The 19,276-nt window shown below is 34.2% G+C and overlaps 1 protein-coding gene and 1 long non-coding RNA gene across 3 annotated transcripts in view; one reads left to right on the top strand and one right to left on the bottom strand.

Moving 5' to 3' along the window:
* Positions 1-19,276, top strand: part of LOC136030984 (uncharacterized) — a 154,752-nt gene that overhangs the window by 113,595 nt on the left and 21,881 nt on the right. The window lies entirely within an intron of this gene.
* Positions 1-19,276, bottom strand: part of LOC136030981 (uncharacterized) — a 92,329-nt gene that overhangs the window by 36,745 nt on the left and 36,308 nt on the right. For both annotated transcript variants that reach the window (XM_065710136.1, XM_065710135.1), the window contains exons 5-8: positions 18,610-18,985; positions 12,775-12,897; positions 4,171-4,342; positions 1,823-2,093 (exon numbers count right to left, since the gene is read on the bottom strand). In XM_065710136.1, coding sequence (XP_065566208.1) covers positions 1,823-2,093; positions 4,171-4,342; positions 12,775-12,897; positions 18,610-18,985 — 942 coding nt within the window. The remainder of the gene's footprint in view (positions 1-1,822; positions 2,094-4,170; positions 4,343-12,774; positions 12,898-18,609; positions 18,986-19,276) is intronic.

Here is a 19,276-nt window from a genome sequence, read left to right on the forward strand (position 1 = left end):
GTCACTCATCGCCTTTTGCTTCTGCATATTTTTTCACAAATTTCAATTTCCCAAAATAAACAGCTTCTGCAGAAGGGTTAAAATTCTTATAACCTTTCTCCTGTGAAATTATGAAATTATTGGAATTTACTTCGGCATGATGACATAAATCAACTGTAAATCAAACACCGAACTGTTCAGTCATTGGTAACAGCAAATGTAAAAACACATCTCTACTAGAGTGAAAATCGCTTAGTTAGAAATACCATCAGCGCTGTGTCAACGTACCTCGACTGAACGAACTTACCTCAATATAGCAAATTTAGTAATTTACTGTTTCTAGCTTTTCTCATACAATGTCTATTTCTAATATTTGCCATGATTATTTATAAAATAGTTTGCCTTCAAATTTATCTGGTATTTTTTCAACTAATTCCCAATTTCATAATTATCCAACCACGTATCGTTCAGATTTTCGTGTGAATTTCGTCCTAAGTCCAGATTTGTCATAATTTGTTTCAGCATTTGGGTTTCAGATTTGGGTTTTCAGATTTGGGTTTCAGCATTTGTCATACTGCGCCAAAAATTTGGAACACAATTCCGGTATCAGTGCGAGAATATAGCAATAAGCGACAGTTTTTAAAATTATCAAAAAAAAAAAAAAAAAAAATAACTACGCAGTGACAAAAGTAATTTTTTCCACATTAAAGAACTTACTTTTTATTAAAAAATTGCAAAACACAATCTCAAAGTTGAACTTTGTCAAAATTATTGGCTGCGAGCATTAACGCTATGACGGGTTTATATTTAAGCTATGACGGGCTTTCAAATCTATATATATAAAAATAAGTTGTCTGTGTGTGTGTGTGTCTGTCGAGTGACGTCATGTTTGTGTGTCGACTGACGTCATGTTTTCGACTGACGAAATTACAGACCGGGACATCGGGACACACATGACGACCGGAACACCGGCACATAGGGAATATAAATGACGACCGGGACACTCAAAGAGAAAGCGACCGGGATACAAGGAATGTTCGATTAGCAATCACCATCAACAAAGCACCGGGACACAGGGAGTATAAATGACGACCAGGACATAAGTAAAAAAAACTAAAAAGACTAAAAAAAGCTAAAAACCAAAAAAACTAAAAAGAAAAAAAACTAAAAACTAATAAAAAAACTAAAAAAAGCTAAAAAACTAAAAAACTAAAAAAGCAAAAAAATAAAAAAAGGAAAAAAAAGAAAAATAAAGGAGAAAAACAATACTAAAAAAAATAAAAATAAAAAAAAACTAAAAAGAAAAAAGAAAAAAAACTAAAAAAAAGTAAAAACCAAAAAAAAAACTAAAAAGAAAAAAGGGGAAAAATACAAAAATTTATTTCATCATATACCATTTCAAAAACGAATTGGGGGGGGGGGCGAAGCGCCACCCCAACAGCTAGTATTTAAATAAATAAAAAATAATTAGGTGATTTATGTTTAATGTGTTGCGGGGAATTACTATGTTTTTTTTTCTCTCTTAGTTTTGATTTCGTAGTGTAACATTGTAAGTGGTAAAGTATGTAATATAGTCAGTGCTAGTTTTTATTTTCATATTTAGTGCTAATATTGCAATATTGTCAGCGCTAAAGTATGCCACCAGGCATGTGCACTGGTTTGTCATATCTATTTATTTAATTGTTTGAAAATAAAAAAATATCTATCTATCTATCTTAGCATGTCCCTAGAATGTACCCTGTCCAAATTGTACATAGCTATTGATAACGGCAAATGCCCAAACATTTTCATCAAAATTAATACTCTTTAGGCGATCAAAGTTACATCGACACTACTAACTTACCTCAACACTGCCATTTTTCGTGCCAAACTGTTCATAGTCATTGGTTACAGCAAATGTACAAACACTTCTCATAAGAGTGTGAAAACTCTTTAAGTAATGATGGTCAACGTTAACCCACTTAACAACATTAGCCACAGGAGTATAGCAGCACCAGTGATAAATAAGCTTAATCAAAGTTGCAGGGGGATGTGGAGAACCGCCAAAAATTGAGCCATTAAATATAGCCATAAATGAGTTCGGACAGCAATCACCAATCCAGACGTATCCACCGCTGTAAAAACAAGAATTCAGCTTTGAGGAAAAGAAAGATCCAAATACCCCTGTAGTGGCTACGTCGAAGAGAGAGAACGTGTCCAAGTATTAAAACAAGAAATACTTGAACCAGTATTTCCAAACAAAAAAGAATCCCCCCTTTCACCTAAAATTGGTTCTTTTTAAGAATTTAGGGGAGTAAATCTTTATCCCGTATTAAGGAATTTAAAGAGACATTAAATATTTTGCAAGGACAAAATTTTCTTAGCTTTTTTCAGATTTCTTGAGATTCTTTTTTTAACTTTTAAGGAAGTTTTGATAATTCTTTTTTTTTTTAGGATTAAAAAATCCTTAGACTGCAGTAAACAATCAATAATAGTCTTCGGGAAATAATATATCTATAACTTTCGATCCGACTCATTTAAAATCATTTAAAAAAACATTATGTGTCATTAATTTGTCATTTTCTCGTCATAAACGTAATATCGTCTCGTCGTAATAAACATTATCTCGTCATTTTGAAGCTTCGCGTTAAGAGGGAAGGTGACTCAGTTTGTCGTTTACTCGTTTTCAAAGTTCTTAGTGTTAAAAAGATAGGCGTATAATGTATTAGTTTCACCGCTGAAGTATTCAACCAGGCGCGTGCGCTGCATTATAAGTTAATATTGTAAATATATAATATTAAAAATATGCTATTAAAATAATAATATTAGGATTGCATGTCTTCATTATAAATGAAAATGTTCAATTCTACTCTGAATGCATGAAAATGACGTTTATTCTAATTGTGTATTATTCAGGTTTTTCCCAGCATTATTCTTTAGTGAATTTCTGAGAATCGATCCTCCTTCTCGATCGACTCCTATCGATTCTCTTACTTTTTTTCTATTTCTTTTTTAAGAATCAGAACAAAAATATCCTTATTTGCTTAACCAATGCTTTATTTGCGCAGAAGTGAATTCTGCACTTCGATAAGAAGATGCAGCTATTTCTTCCCGCATGTCGTGTCTTAGAAGATCCCCCTTTCCTATACATCTCTGTGAGTGTCGTCAATTAGGGGAGAGGGGGAGTGGGAAACATGCCCCTTAAATTTCTAGAAATACCTTTTTAATGTGTTTTCATTAAAAAAAAACCTTTTTTCATTTTTTCATTGAAAAAACAATGTTTTTTTTGGAGAATGCAAGATTTTGGAAAATAGGATAAATAGATAAATCAAAAATTAGGAAAAAATGAATTAAGGTTTTGATAATTTTGCATGAATTCTTATCATTGCTCTATGCTATTTATCTTGTAAATACCTAGTCTGTCGAAAAGGGTTTGAAAATGGTCCGAGGCTATGAAAAATGTGTGAATACAGACATGGCTTAAGCAGAAACAATCCTGAGAATAGCAGTGCAGTTGATTAGAACTAGTAAAACAAAACTTTAGAACATCCTCGCTGAATTTGGAAGAAAAAGCAGAAATTTTTTTTTGATATAATGTAAGGAAAATATGGAATGAGTTATATTTTCTAACATAATAAAAATGACTTAGTCGGTTTGTGATATATGACGCGATTTATTCGGTAAAAAGCCCATGAAGCGGGCTGTTTCACTAAGTTAATTTACAATAAACATATTACGAAAAAGGGATGTAATGGAGAAGAGGTGTGCTAAAAATAATGTCAATGACTTTGACATAAAAAAGACGCCTTTTACTGCTTTCAAGTTTTTCAGCTTGAAAATTATGACAAGAATTTTAGTAAATTTCAATTTTGTAAAGCCGTAATCGTCATCTGAAAAAAACAGGTGAATTCTTAAAAAAAACTATAGGATAATATGAAAAAACTCAACAGAACCTTGGATATTCCTGGAGGAAGCAGCAGAAGAAACACTGCCCCCAAAATGCATTTAAAATGCTTTTAGGCTCAGAGAAGAAGAAGAAAGAAGAAGACGAAAGAAGAAGTGGGACAAACTAAAACAATAAAAAAAAGGATTTACTTAAAATACAGGTAATGCATAACATTGGGAAGCATAAGATAGGATATGGAAAATATAGAGAGGGGTAGGCTAACCGAGCAGGGTGTTGTTCTTAGCTAATTAATTCAATGAGCCTACCTGTGTGGAAATTTTCCATCGTCACTGGCTTTCCCCAACTTCAGAGGGACAGCACTAGAATCGGTAGTACAATGATATGGACAATATTGAGTAGTTCGAATCAAGCCTTCTTGCATCAGCCACTCAGCAAATTCGGCAGTCCCAAGTTGAAGCTTATTTTTTAAGTATACATCTAAAATTGAATATAACAAATGAGAGAACATATCAAAAATTATAAGTCGATTCATAGAAAACAAGATTTAAATAGAATTAATCCATGAGTTTATTCAAAATATTTGGTGGGCGGGGGAAGAGTCCCATTTTAGGACGGAGGCGATTGTTGTGGAAGAATCCAAAAAAAAACTTCCATTACTTCCAAGAAATACCTTACTTTCAAAGTATTTAATTTTCAAATAATAAAGCGTAAAATATAGATGAGGAGGAAGAAGGGTAAGGGTTTACAATTCTTGAAATGTATTAACATATTGTTTGTGGTTTTTGGATACAGCTCGTAATTTTAATTATGTTTCAGCTAAGAACATAAATAAAATGGAACAGCCATACCGATTTTTCCTATTTTACTCCCTTCATTGAAGGAAGTAACTTACATCTAAGCTCTTTTTAAAACAATTTATTGATTCGACATCACTTAGAGAGTTATGCAAGTATTATATTAACTAATAAACAAGTTTAATAATACCATTTGAACTAAATAATTTGATAAAATAATATTTTAACGATAAAAATAAGAGCTAAGCATACACAATTGATATGGTGAAACTTCAAGGACTGATTAAAAAAAAAAAAACACAAAAGAAATTAAAAGTAAAAAAAAGAAGAAAATTAATAACAAAACTAATGCCTGTCTCGCTGCCTGAGCATTATTTGGAGTGTTATACTTTAAAGTTATTGATTTAAAAGCTATTTAGTAAGTTATTAAAGTGTAATAATATCTTAACAAAATAATTAGATGAAATCCGAATTTAAAAATAAAAATAAAGGATAAGTATACAAAACAGACACGGCAAACCTTTTCTTCTTTTTAACTAAAAAATAAACGCCGGAAAAAAAAAATTCACGGTCTTCATCATTTTTCTAAAGAGTAATCATTCAAATCTTTCCTTCTTCAAGGAAAGATTCGAAAAAAAAGAAAGAAAAAAAATTGTACTGAAAAGAAATTAAAAGCTAAAAGTAAAAAAAAAACAAGTTTAATACTTTTTACGCTTCCTGAGCATCATTTGCCATGTTATAGTTTAAAATTACTGATTTAGAAAGTATTTTGTAGGTTATTGAAATATCATATCAACTCAATAATTTAATCCTAAAAGTAACAAGCTTAATAATAATTTTTTAACACAAAATTTTATGAAATACTAATTTAAGAATAAAAACAAGAGATAAGTATACAGACCAACATGGCAAACCTTTTCTTCTTTTTTAAATAAGCAATTCAAATAAAAAGTAAACGTCAGGAAGAAAGAGAGAATTTCATCATCGTTTACCAAAGAGTAATCATTTAACTCTTCTTCAAGGGTGGACTCAGGGAAAGAAAATTCACTGAAAAGAAATTAAAATAGAAAAAAAGCAATGACAGATCTTATTGCCTTTTTCGTTTGCTAAGCATTATTTGGTGTGTCGTAATTTAAATTTATTGATTTTGAAGTTATTTAGTAAGTTATTGAACCATCAAATTAACTCATTTATTTATTCCAAAAACAGCATTAGTTGTTATTAAGTAATAAGTTTACTAATAATATTTTAAAAGAATAATTTGATAAAATACTAATTTAGCTGTAAAAATAAGAGATAAGTGCACATAACCACTTTGGCAAATAAAAACTTGGGCCCCAAATAAAAACTCTTATTTTTAAAGGGAAGGAAAGATTTGTTACACAAATCAACACAGTATCTAGAGGGATCGCAGGGGTGATTTTGAATAGGAGTATGCTGTCAAGATCAGGTAGAAGCTTTCTTAAACAAAGCATCCTTTACGTAATTCTAAACCCGAAGGATGAAGAGACTTGGAGAGTATATGAATAATGTTCAAAGATTAAACTTTGATGTAATGCAGTAACAAGCTGAAGAACAAATCTGGTTGTATTGGTTCGTAACGTCCTATTTTATAGTTATTAAAATTTTACTATTTTGATCGAATTGAAATGTAACACGACACGAGTTTTTAATAAAACGGTGGACTAAATATTAGCCTAAAGGGTGTCTACAGGATGAATGAAAATAGATATGAATAACGATTGAGTTCTAGGCGGTTAACCTCACCCCCATGGAAAATCCCACTTTGAATCCCCGGTGGAAAATACGGCACGGAACCTCCCCCCCCCCTCCTCCCCGTGAAAAATACGGTTTTTCAAATTTGGGCATTATATTTGAGTTTTTTTTTTCGTTGAGAAGATCTAGGGCAAGTGAAAACGACGAATTTACGCACCATTAGTATCTTAAAAAACTTACAAAAAAAATCGCAAATCTATTTTCGTTGAAAATACGAATTTCTCGGATTTTTGGCAGTAGATGGCGCCAAATTAAAACGAGAAGAACAAAAACTGTAGGCGAAAAATCATCAAAATTAATCTAAAACATATACCACCATAAAGTTGAAGATAGTTTAGCTTTCCTTTGAAAGCATTTGGGAACCTTTTACATTGGGAACCAACACATTATTATTGTTTGTTTTTACGGACGAAAGCGTTGTCAAATTCTACGAGTTAGTTTTTCTATCTTCCATGTGTAGAACTACCACAAATCACCATTAATAGAAAAACGAAACCCAAAACCAACAGAAATTGCAATAGATTACCTAGTCAAACTCAAAACGTGGAAAAATTAAAAGAATTGGACTCACAACCCCATGTCTTTCCAAGACCAAAACATAATTTTCACTTTATTAAAAAAACAAAAACAAATAATAAATGTTATTCTATTTAATCCTTAAAGTTTTAATACTTCTTTATTTATTATAAGTCAAAAAAGTGAAAACATTTAAAATGTAAACGGTACACAAATGTGAACAGTACAACATTACGGAGTGCAAGTGAAAACATTTTTTTGTGGTAATTTGTGGTAGTTTTACGCTTAGAAAATTATTTGAATTTATTTATACTTATTTTTGGCTGTACGTAACTCTTTACTTTTTTTTTTAACAAACTTGTTTTGATAAAAAGTTTTTTAAATCAAAAAGATTCCGATTCCCCCCAGACCATTCCATTCTAGCTGAAAATTCCACCATGAATTTCTTCTGGAAGATCCCAGGTGAGAAATTTTTCTTAGCGCACTTTCATTTGATAGACTTTAATTTCTGATTGTTTTAAAAATACTGCCAGCAAACCCCTCCTCCATGGAAGTTTTCCAGCAAAAAACACCCCCCACCCATTCCCTAGTTGAAAGTTGCTCCTGCAAAGTTTCCTCTGGAAAATGTATCCCATGAAAAATCCCCCCCACGTACAGAAAGAGACTATACAATTCCAACCCAGTAAAAACTTCTCCTGGACGATTGCTCTTAATATTTTCACATCTAAAATTGAGTCGGTAAGACAAATAAAAATAATTTCGTATAGGAATTCTAGCTAATTCCCCACAGTGTAAAATATCCCCTGGAAAGTTCAGCCCCTAGAAACTTCCCTCTCCATGGAGAATTCTCCCTGTGGAAAATCCCCAAAAAGAAAAAATCATTCCTCCCCCTCTGAGAAGTGTCTGTATACCTCCAGGAAAAAAAGATGGCCGATGTTTACCCCCTCCCGGAAAATACCTCTCGGCGTATACCCCCCCCCCCCGAGGGAAATAACCTCCCACTGGAAATTCCCCGGGCATCTCTCCACTGGAAAATACTCCCGTGGAAAATATAGCTTTTCAAATTTCAGAATTTTATTTGAGTTTTTTTTTTCGTAAGGGGAAGGAATTTTGGTAATTGTGTATTACAAGCCACTTATTCAAGTTTACTCTGCGTAAAACTCGAGAGCAAACCGGTTTCTTCGTTAGTTTCTTTCAGCTCAGCGTGAGACAAGACAAAGACAAGTGACAGAATAGATGGCAAATATATAATTTGGGCTATATATTTGCACATAAGGGGGGAGGAGGTAAATTATTCGGAAAGTTTGAAGTCATAAAACAATTCTTACTTCATAATATTCAGAATAACCGTACCAAAAACATTTTGTATGCAGACCCATTATACTTTACATTCCCCCCCTAATGTGCAAATATATAGCCCAAATTTGTTTTTAAAGAAACGAAGAAACCGGTTCGTTCTCGAGTTTTACACATCGTAAACTTGAGTAAGTGGAATATAATGCAAAACTACCAGAATTTTTCATGAAGAGAGGCGGACTTCCCGGTACTATTTAAAAAAGATCAGAAACTAAATTGAAAAACCAGTTTTTTTCAACATAAAGTAAGGAGCAACATCAAATCTTCAAACGAGCAGAAATTATTACGTATGTGAAAGGAGTTGCCCCTTCCACAAGACGTTGCTCTTTACGCTACAGTTTTGACTTTTTGTCCTAATTCTTTAAGAACAATTCCTGAAACAGAATGGCCGTTTAATTAGAATAATAAGATTTGTTTTAAAATTCAATAAAAAAAAATTCATTCTAAAAAGTTTCTCTAATTCTATAAGAACTGAATATTATGAATAGGATTTTTGAAAAAGGGGAAGTACCTAACAATTTTAGGAAAACCTTAATTAAACCACTGTATAAGAAAGGTGATATGAGTGAGTGCGGTAATTATCGAGGCAATAGTCTGGTCTCTGTAGGTAGTGTAGACAGCAAATTACTTGGTAATATGATGCTTTTTAGACTAACAGATGCTGTAAACAAAGTTTTAAGCGAAGAACTGCGCGGTTTAAGAAAAGATAGAGAATGTATCGACCAAGTTTTCACTCTTAGGTTAATAATTGAGAAGTGCCTGAGTTGTCAAACACCTTTGGTCCTTAGTTTTATAGATTATGAGCAAGCGTTCGATTCTGTTGATAGAAGAGCTTTAGCAAAGGTCTTACCCTTGTATGGTATACCAGATGAATACATTAAGGTGATTAATGCTATGTACGAGGATAACAGTGCTGTGGCTAAGGTAGGAAATGAGGATAGCAGAAAGTTGTGTACTAAATCAGGAGTCAATCAGGGTTTTATTCTATACCCCTTTATATGGATAATTTTGATGGACTTTGTCATAAGGAGCCAAGGAAAGGCAATGTGAGACCACGGAATCAAATGGGGAAGAAAAACTTTCCTGGACAAAGATTATGCTGATGATTTAAGCAGCCTCGATGAAAATGATAGCAAAATAAATGAACTTATAGAGGTTTTGCAAGTTGAAGGTGCTATAATATGTTTGAAAATTGAAGTTAAGAAGACCAAGTCGCTAAGGCTAGGAATAAGTGAAAATGAGGTGACGCTGGGTAGTGAAAAGATTGATCAGGTGGGCAACTTCACTTACCTCAGTAGTATTATTAGTAAAGACGGTTGGAGCAGTGAATATGTTAAAAACAGAATAGCCAAGTCTCAGGTTTTTTTTCACAGTTAAAAAAAAAATTTGGAAGAATAGGAAGATAAGTCTGCAAACTAAGATAAGATCATTAGAAGCTACAATGATGACAGTAGTCAAATATGGCTCTGAAGCATGGGCGCTCCGAAAAGCAGATGAAGATTTGCTAGATGTTTTCCACTAAAATTGTCTACGGATTGTACTGGGTACCCGGCTGACTGACCGTATTTCAAACAGTAGGCTTTACGAAAAATGTGGTTCAATCTCGCTTTCTTGGGCTATAATGAAAGAAAGGTTGAGATAGCTATGGCACGTTCTGCGGATGAAGGATGACAGATTGCCGAAGATTGTCCTTTTCGGTCAGCAGTTTAGGGCTAAACGGAAAGCAGGTCGTCCTTGTCTGGGGTAGGAGGACATCCTAAAAAAAAATTAAGGAAATGGGAGCTTCCTAGGAGGGTTTAAAAAAGGAAGGCTTTAAATAGATTGGGATGGAGGAGGAGCTTGCGTAGTTTTGTTGGCCTCAGGCGGCTTGTTGTTGCAGTGAGTTGTTCGTTGTAGTAGTAAACGAACAGATATTGCAAAAAATAAACGTTGACCTAAAGATAATCAGGTACTAAGATGAGTTGGGCTGACGATCCCCGTGTCTTCTAAAGACCAGAAAATAATTTGTACTTTGAGCAACTCAGCCGAATAGTAATCGAAACCCTAAAAACTAGTATTTTGATAACAACATATACATTAAAAGAACTGGTTATTAAGCTGATTCCAAGTATGTAAAGTTTATTAAGTTTAATGTTACCCTTCAAATGGTACGACCCTAAGAAAATTTCAAGGATTAAAAAAAATGGGGATCATCCCCCATAAAAAAGCGATCCGAACAAAATAATGCCATCAAATTAAGCATGTCAGCGAACTCTACTGTGAAGCTTCGAGCTCCTATCTACAAAAACAAGGAGTTTTGTATTTTTTGGCAGAAGAAAAACCACGGATTTTTTATGTTTTTATTTTTGTTTGTTCTTTTGTCGTTCGTTTTCGGGGTTGATTGTATCGACTCAAAGGTGCTTTAAGATCAGAAAGGAGCTCTTTCAAACGGAAAACAAAAGTTTTAGTTGCCTGTTTTAGTGACCAAAAAGATTGGAGGCACTTAGTCCCCTCCCAAGTCCATTTTCTTCCTAAAGATATCCGGTAAAAATTAAGATGGCCATTTAATGCGGCATAGTTGAAAGTTCTACTCTATTTTTTGAACAAATGGCTGTCTCAAAACTTAAAACAACAAAGCAACAAAGGAACATTAAAACTCAAAACGGACAGAAATTATTCCGTATATGAGAGGATGCCCCCTCCTCAATATCTTGCTCTTTACGCAAAGACTGTTAGCGCTTTAAAAAAAACTTCCAATTCTAATTGAACGGCCCCTATGTTTCAGTAGCCGTTCTTAAGATATTGGGACAAACAGTCAAACTTTAGCGTAAAGAGTAAGGTATTGACGAGGAGGTAAGTCTTCATTTATGGAACAATTTCTGTTCGTTTTGAGTTTTAGTGTTGTTCCTTACTTCCAGCTAGAGAAACCTGTTTTTTATATATTTAATTTCTGTTCGCTTTGAAATATACCCCCCCCCCAAGCATCCTCGCTGAAAATAGCGATAGGCTAATCTTTCAAAACTGTCTACATAAATTTTTATCAGGCTCTTTACCTATCGGGTTTTCCATAATTTATTAAAATCTTCTCTTTTGATTTCACGCTCATCATTAATTTTATGCTTTCATGCTCATTTTAATAGTCATTTTTATTATTAGCGTTGACCCTCAATAGACAATTGGGTAGAGATCAGGTGATAATCCAGTGAACAATGGTGATGTAGATAAGCTCACTAAAGCACAATAAATAGACAATGACACGAATTTGAAACCTGTATATTGCATTTGAAATTTTCGCCAAAATATTACTCTTGTCAGTGTGGATATGGGCGTTTTCAATAGATATCACGCACCAACGGCATGTTAAAATAGGTCCTTCGGGAGCACCTCATAAACACACAAGTGACATAGACTGAGACTTGACTTTATTAAACAAGAAACGATATGCATAAATCTTATACAAAGGAGACAGGGTGGCAACTCGTAACAATAGAGAGAGAAAAAAAAAGAAGAAGGAGTTACACTTCAATAGCTCACATGGAGTACACAAAAAAGAGAAAAAAAAGAGAGAGAGAGAGAGAGAGAGAGAGAGAGAGAGAGAGAGAGAGAGAGAGAGAGAGAAAGAGAGAGTGTGAGAGAGAGAGAGAGAGAGAGAGAGAGAGAGAGAGAGAGAGAGAGTGAGAGAGAGAGAGAGAGAGAGAGAGAAGAAGCAAAAAAAAAATCGACTTGTAGACACGGATGGGACTTATAAACTAATTTATAAATAAATCACTTTACATTCAGTCCCCACAACTGTAGGCAGAAAGAACTATCTATTTCAGTTTCTTTTTGTATTTATAGAGTGATGGTGACTCATTTATTAAATCAAGTAGTTTATATTTATTGGCAATCTCAGGAAGTTGATACCTTAAACTTAGTCTTGATCTCTCCTTTTTAATAAAAGGAAAAAGGAACTTATTCCTTGCTCTTGATAAATGGCTCTGTTTATTTTCAACCAAGAGTTTCATTTTATTGAAAAAATTATCCCTACGTTGGATTTCTAAAAAACCATATGCCTATATTAAGGTGAAAAATTTGTTGTAAATGAAGAATATCAAGAAATAAAAACGATATTTTAGTTTCAGATAATTCTTTTGTCTTCCTAGGTTGTGTTAAAAAAAAGGTCCAGGATTCTTATTGCCTTGTTTTGGACAATTTGGAGTCTTCGTAAATGTGAATGGAATGTCAGCATCCAAACGGTCGGGCAATATTGAAAATAGCATTCCACTAATGAAAAATATGATTTTCTCATTATTTGGTAAGGAAACAAGAACTTTACTCTATGCAAACAGCCGAGATTCCTGGAGAAAGAAAAACAAGTTCATTATCTTCACCATGTTCAAAACGTTAATCATTCAGCACTTCTCCAACGACTGATTCATAAAAAAAAATGAAATGTACAATTAAATTTGCTCTGAAAAGAAATTAAAAGTTGAAAAAGAAATAACAAACCTAATGCCTTTCTCGCTTGCTGAGCATTGTTTGGTGTGTCGTAATTTAAAGGCCTCACCGTAACTGAAAGCGATGGGAATAACCTGCTTTCATTCTTAGCACCTTTGGAGTTAGCGGCTTTACCTGTAGAATAAAAAAAGATAAGAACAAAACTTGAAAGCAAGAATGACGAGGGTATTTACACACAGTGCAAATGAATCAGGTCACTCCTTCGTAAGTTAAAAATATCCCATTTTTTCTAATTTTTCAGAATTGACCCCCCTCCCAATTCCCCAAATAGAGCGGATCCGTTCCGGTTATGTCAATCACGTATCTAGGACTTCTGAGGATTTTTCCCACCAAGTTTCATCCCGATCCTTCCACTCTAAGCGTCTCCGATTTAACCGGTTTTTACCAAGGAAACAAATGGGGGGGGGGATCTCCTGGGACTTAGATTACACTGATGATTTAAGTATCCTCGATCAAAATAAATGCAAAATGAATGAACTGTTTGAGGTTTTGCGAATTCAGGTTGCTAGAATAGGTTTGAAATAAATGTTAAGAATACTAAGTCACTAAGGCTAGGAATAAGTGAAGATGAAAAGATGACGTTGGGCAACGAAAAGATAGATCAGATGGACAGCTTTACTTACCTTGGTAGTATTATTAGTAAAGACGGTGGGAGCAGTGAAGATGCTAAAAGTAGAAGAGCCAAGACTCAGGATGTTTTTTCACAGCTAAAAAAAATTATAAGAATAGGAAAATAAGTCTGCAAACCAATTTTAGAATATTGGATGCTACAGGGATGACAATGGTAACATATGGCTTGAACGCATGGGCGCTCCGAAAAGCGGAAGAAGATTTGCTATATGTTTTGAAAAGAAATTGCCTACGGATCTTTCTGGGTATCCGGCTGACTGATTGTACTTCAAACAGTAGGCTGTATGAAAAGTTTGGTTCAACCCCGCTTTCTAGGGCAATAATGAGAGAAAGGTTGAGATGGCTAGGGTGCGTTTTGCGGATGAAGGATGGCATATTGACAAAGATTGTCCTTTTCGGCCCACCGCATTGGGCTAAAGGGAAAGCAGGTCGTCCTTGGTTGGGTGGGAGGATGTCATAAACAAAGATTTAAAAGAAATGGGAGCTTAGCGGGAAGGTGTATAGAGGGAGACTTTGAATAGATTGGGATGGAGGAGTGTGCGTAGCTGTGTTGGCCTCAGGCGGTATGGTGCTGCGGTGAGTTGTTAATAGTAGTAGTAGTAGCATTGAATATTATAAATATTTTAGTAACAAATACTAAATTATTGAAAACATCAGTGCTGGCCCGGAAGCATTACAGTTCCTGCCGATTTTTCATTTGGAGATGTTCCAGTGGAATTATCCGAGGGTTATTTTCTATGTGTCTTGATTTCTAGGAAATAATTCCACGGAATGGGACATCTCTGGAGTGATCGAGAAACCGACTAGAGATTGAAGTCTTAATTAAATGAAAAAGTGCCAAGGAGAACTTTTCACACTGAATCGTCCGCGAGAAATTTTAAAGGGAGGAGGGATTCTCAGCGAGGATGGAACGTTCTAGACGTGGGAAGGTTTACTTTACGTTGGATAACATTTCACCGAAATGGATTTTCGTGAGGGGGAGGGTTACCCCTTCCATATATGAAGGTTGCCCTGCCCCTACCTTGCTCTTTACGCTAAAGTTTGACTGTTTGTTCCAATTTTTTAAGAGCTTTTACTGAAACACGGGGACTTTTTCATTAGAATAGACATAGATTACAATTTGATATCTATGTTTAGTTAAGGCCAATCCATTTTACACCGCCCGTTCTCACTTATATTCACAGATTTCAGACACAACAAAATTGTTTTTTACTTTCTAGTCCATTTTGGGATAGGAGGGATAGGGTGGGATAGGAGGCTCTATAATTTTTTTTCAAAAACACATCAATAATTTTTGTTTATATGCATTTTGTTACCTTTTTGAGACTCTGACAAAAATTTTAGTGGAGTGGAGGGGGGTTCAAACCTGATACCTCCCCCCCCCCTTGATACGATCTAGGAACGAATCCTCACTCTTGAATTATTTATCACCTTACTCAAATCAGTTAACTATAATCGAAAGCTGAGTGGGTGACAGTTTTCTTATTTAGGATTATTTCCGTTCGTCACGAACAGGGTTGCCACTCGGAGACAAAAAATCACTAGATTTTAGTGATTTCCGTGTCGATTTATCGATTTTCTTCAATAATCTATTGATTTAGGTGCAAACTTAGTATTTTTTTCTTTTTAGGCAACATAAAAAAAAAAATCACTAAAAATAGTGATAAATCACTTGGGATGACAACCCTTATCAGGAGTATTATATTCGACACATTCATTCAGTCTGAATGACAAAAAATATTTCTTATCAGTGAGTGATAGCAGCCAATCATTAAACTAAAACGATAGTGACTATGTTTGGTAATTTTCTGCACACCCCAGCAATCTTTGCAAAACACCAACCACTCCAAATTTCTGCATAATGTTCTATCGTAGTAAGAAAGGGGAAGAAAAAGCAAAATATACAAAACCGAAAATATTGAATTCATATAGATGAAATATGCTTCTGGATAAAACCCAGAAAGCAACAGCTCGACAGAATATATTTAATAAATAAAAAAAGAAAACAAAATTAAAAAAAATTAATAATATTTTAGCTTTCGAGAATTAGTTCTCTAAAAACAAATGATGTCTAATAACCTGATTTTGCAGAGTCTAAAATAACTTGGAACTTATAGTAACACTCTAGTCTTCATCGCGTGAACATTTATATCCTTCCATAGCACAACCAAGGTTCAGATGGGTCCAAACACCAGCACTCAAAGCCAGTACAGCCAAGAGCTAAATTCAGTTAAGGTTCTGTTTAAGGACCTTCGATACCATAAATGTCATTTTACGAGTCACAGCGTCGGCTGATAGTCTCAATATCAAAGGGACAACAAAAACTAAGTCCTCATATGCATGATGATGCAATACACTTTGCTTTTGACAAAATAATATAACAAAAGCACCTTTTCAATAGTTCTATAGTAAAGAAAGAAAGCCTGTAGTAGCTTATTACAGTAAAGAACGAAATCATACAACATTACACTTACATACAGAACTGAACACTAGTACATCAAGTAGTTCGTGGTAACGAACTGTAGTAAGGAGCGACCCGGCTCAATAGTAACCAAAACTCTAAAAAATGGAATTTTGATACCAATAGCTACATCAAAAGAATCACATTTTAATGCTGATTTTAAATATATAAATATTTCATCAAGTTTAGTCTTACCCATCAAAAGTTACGAGCCTGAGAATATTTGCCTTATTTTAGAAAATAAAGGGAAACACCCCCTAAAAGTCATAGAATCTTAAAGAAAATCACAGCATCAGATTCAGCGTATCAGAGAACCCTACTGTAGAAGTTTCAAGCCCCTATCTACAAAAATGTGGAATTTTGTATCCTTTTGCAAGAAAACAAATCACGGATACGTGTTTATTTGTTTGGGATGTTTTTTGCTTTCTTTTTTTCCCAGTGGTGATCGTATCGACCCAGTGGTCCTATAATGTTGCAAGAGGGATCTTTCTAACGGAAATGAGAAGTTCTAGTGTCCTTTTTAAGTGACCAAAAAAATTGGAGGGCACCTAGGCCACCTCCCAAGCCAATTATTTTCCCAAAGTCAACGGATCAAAATTCTGAGATAGCCATTTTATTCAAAGTAGTCGAAAAACCTTATAACCATGGGTTTGAGGACGACTTACTCCCCCACAGTCCCCGTGGGAGGGGTACAAGTTACAAACTTTGACCGGTGCTTACATATAGTAATGGTTATTGGGAAGTGTACAGACGTTTCAGGGGGATTTTTTTGTTGGGGGACGGGTTGAGAAGAGGGGAATATGTTGGGGGAACTTTACATCGAGGAATTTGTCATGGGAGAAGGAATTTTCATGAAGGGAGCGCTGGATATTCTAGCATTACTTAAAAAAAAAACAATGAAAAAATAAATATGAAAAGTTTTTTTCAGCTGGAAGTAAGGAGCAGCATTAAAACTTAAAACGAACAGAAATTTATATTATATTACGCATATGAGGGGCTCACCTCCTCCTAATACCTTGCCCTTTACGCCAAAGTATTTTTAGTAATTTCAACTATTTATTCTACGGCTTTTGTGACTCAGGGGTCTTAAAGAATTCTTGATGAACTGAAACAAAATTTAAGCTTTAGTGTAAAGAGCGAGGTACTAACGAGGGGGTGAACCCCCTCATATATGTAATGAAAACATAAGAATACAAAAGTTCATTACGTAGGCTAATTTATAAGTTACGTATATCTTTTACTAATAAAAACATTCGTAAAAATTAAAAGTTCTAGTTGCCTTTTTAAGTAAACAAAAAATCGGAGGGTAACTAGGCTTCCGCCCCCGCTCTTTTTCTCAAAATCATTCGATCAAAACTGTGAGAAAGCCATTTAGCCGAAAAAAAAACAAATACGCATATTTCGTTTTAATTATTCCTCTGCAGAGAGCCAAAATCAAAACATGCATTGATTCAAAAACGTTCAGAAATTAAATAAAAACAAGTTTTTTTTTTTAACTGAAAGTAAGGAGCGACATTAAAACTTAAAACAAACAGAAATTACTTCGTAAATGAAAGGGGCTGCTTCCTCATCAACTCCCCGCTCTTTACGCTAACGTTTTTTACTGTTTTAAAAAGAAGAGTTGAGACAAAGAGTCAAACTTTAGCGTAAAGAGCGGGGCATTGATGAGGAAGCAGCCCCTTTCATACACGAAGTAATTTCTGTTCGTTTTAAGTTTTAATGTCGCTCCTTACTTTCAGTTAAAAAAAACTTGTTTTTATTTAATTTTTGCATGTAGAACTGAACACGAGTCAGTATATGTAGCTTTTAGTAATTGAAATATAACAAAAAAAGCACGACTTATCTTTTGACAAGATAATAAAACACAATTCATGGTTGCATCTGTAGCTGCAACCCAGTGTTCAAAAAGCTAACGAGAGGCTAGTTTAAAAAAAGAAAATGTATATTTCTTACTAATTGTTAAGCAAAATATTGTCTATATTAAGTACATATAGCGTAAATGATAAGAATCTTGCGTCGTCAAAGATTGTAATCAAGGCGGTCAGCACAACAGGAAACTTCAGAACCTGTCAATTCAATGAGACTTCTTTGGAGCTGATTTTTTATATTTTCCAAGCAGGGTTACTAGGATACTTTTAGGGACAATCTTTTCACAAACTTGAAAAAGAAAATTGTATTTAGTTAAAAAAAAAATTCACTTTCTAATGACGTAAGTTTCATTAAATCCGAACATCGCCATCTCTGGCAAAAAAACAAGAGAAGTTAAATGATTTCTCTAAGATTTCCGAAAAAGTAGGTGCCGGCTTTTAGTGTCCTGCCGTTTATTCGAATCTCTTATCAAAGCTATACAAATTATGGCAAGACCACCCATTCAATTCTGAATTGTTTGGCCACACAAAGTGAAAAGGTTTATAGTGGACAATATAGGGCGATTCTTCATGGTATAAAAACGGACTGTACCCGAAGGCAGAGAGGGGTCTATCGAATTTTAATAACTAGTAGATCATCAGCAGCTGGTGTGTAGCAGGGTTACCAAAACCAGTGATTTATGACTATTTCTAGTGATTTTTACATTGTTTAAACAAAAAAGAATAACTAAATAAGAGAATTAAGCACTGGATTATTAAAGAAAATTATTGAATCAAACAAAAAATCTCTAAAATCTAGTGACTTTCACAGGCTGGTAACCCTGGTCAGTAGGAGTAGTAAATTTAGAGAGTTCTTGAATCACTTACCCGGAGCTGGAATTTTTGATTCCAAAACCTCGATTTCATCATCATCATCTACTACGTTGACCGATGATATAGATGGAGAAGTAGTAGAAATTTTACTGGTAGCTGGCTGGGCAGAAACAGGAGCATTTTTCATGGTGAAATCAGCAGATTTTGCCATTGTGGATGGCAGTGGGGAATTCGCCAGGGCTGCTGCCTGTTGAGCTTTATTTCTTGAAGTGGTGGGCTTAATAGGCCTCGGATTTCCGATGATTCCGATAGGTGTACCCACAGGCATTTCAGGAACTCCTAAAGCTTTATTTTTGAATAAAGACTTGCAACTTATAGGCATTGAGGATCTTTCCGTGGATTTTTTGGTTGGCGTAGCAGGCGAAGTGGTCTATCAAAGGAAAGAAAACATTCAGAAATTAATATATGATTTATATATATATATATATATATATATATATATATATATATATATATATATATATATATATATATATATATATATATATATATATATATATATATATATATATATATATATATATATATATATATATATATATATATATATATATATATACTATCCTTTTAAACGAGCAATAATTGTGTATGTATGTATGTGTTGAAGTATTTTTTCCCGAAAACGGCTCCATATTTTTTCGGGAAAACTGGCATTCACAAG

The sequence above is a fragment of the Artemia franciscana genome, chromosome 9, assembly GCF_032884065.1.
Source record: "Artemia franciscana chromosome 9, ASM3288406v1, whole genome shotgun sequence".
Classification (NCBI taxonomy): domain Eukaryota; kingdom Metazoa; phylum Arthropoda; class Branchiopoda; order Anostraca; family Artemiidae; genus Artemia; species Artemia franciscana.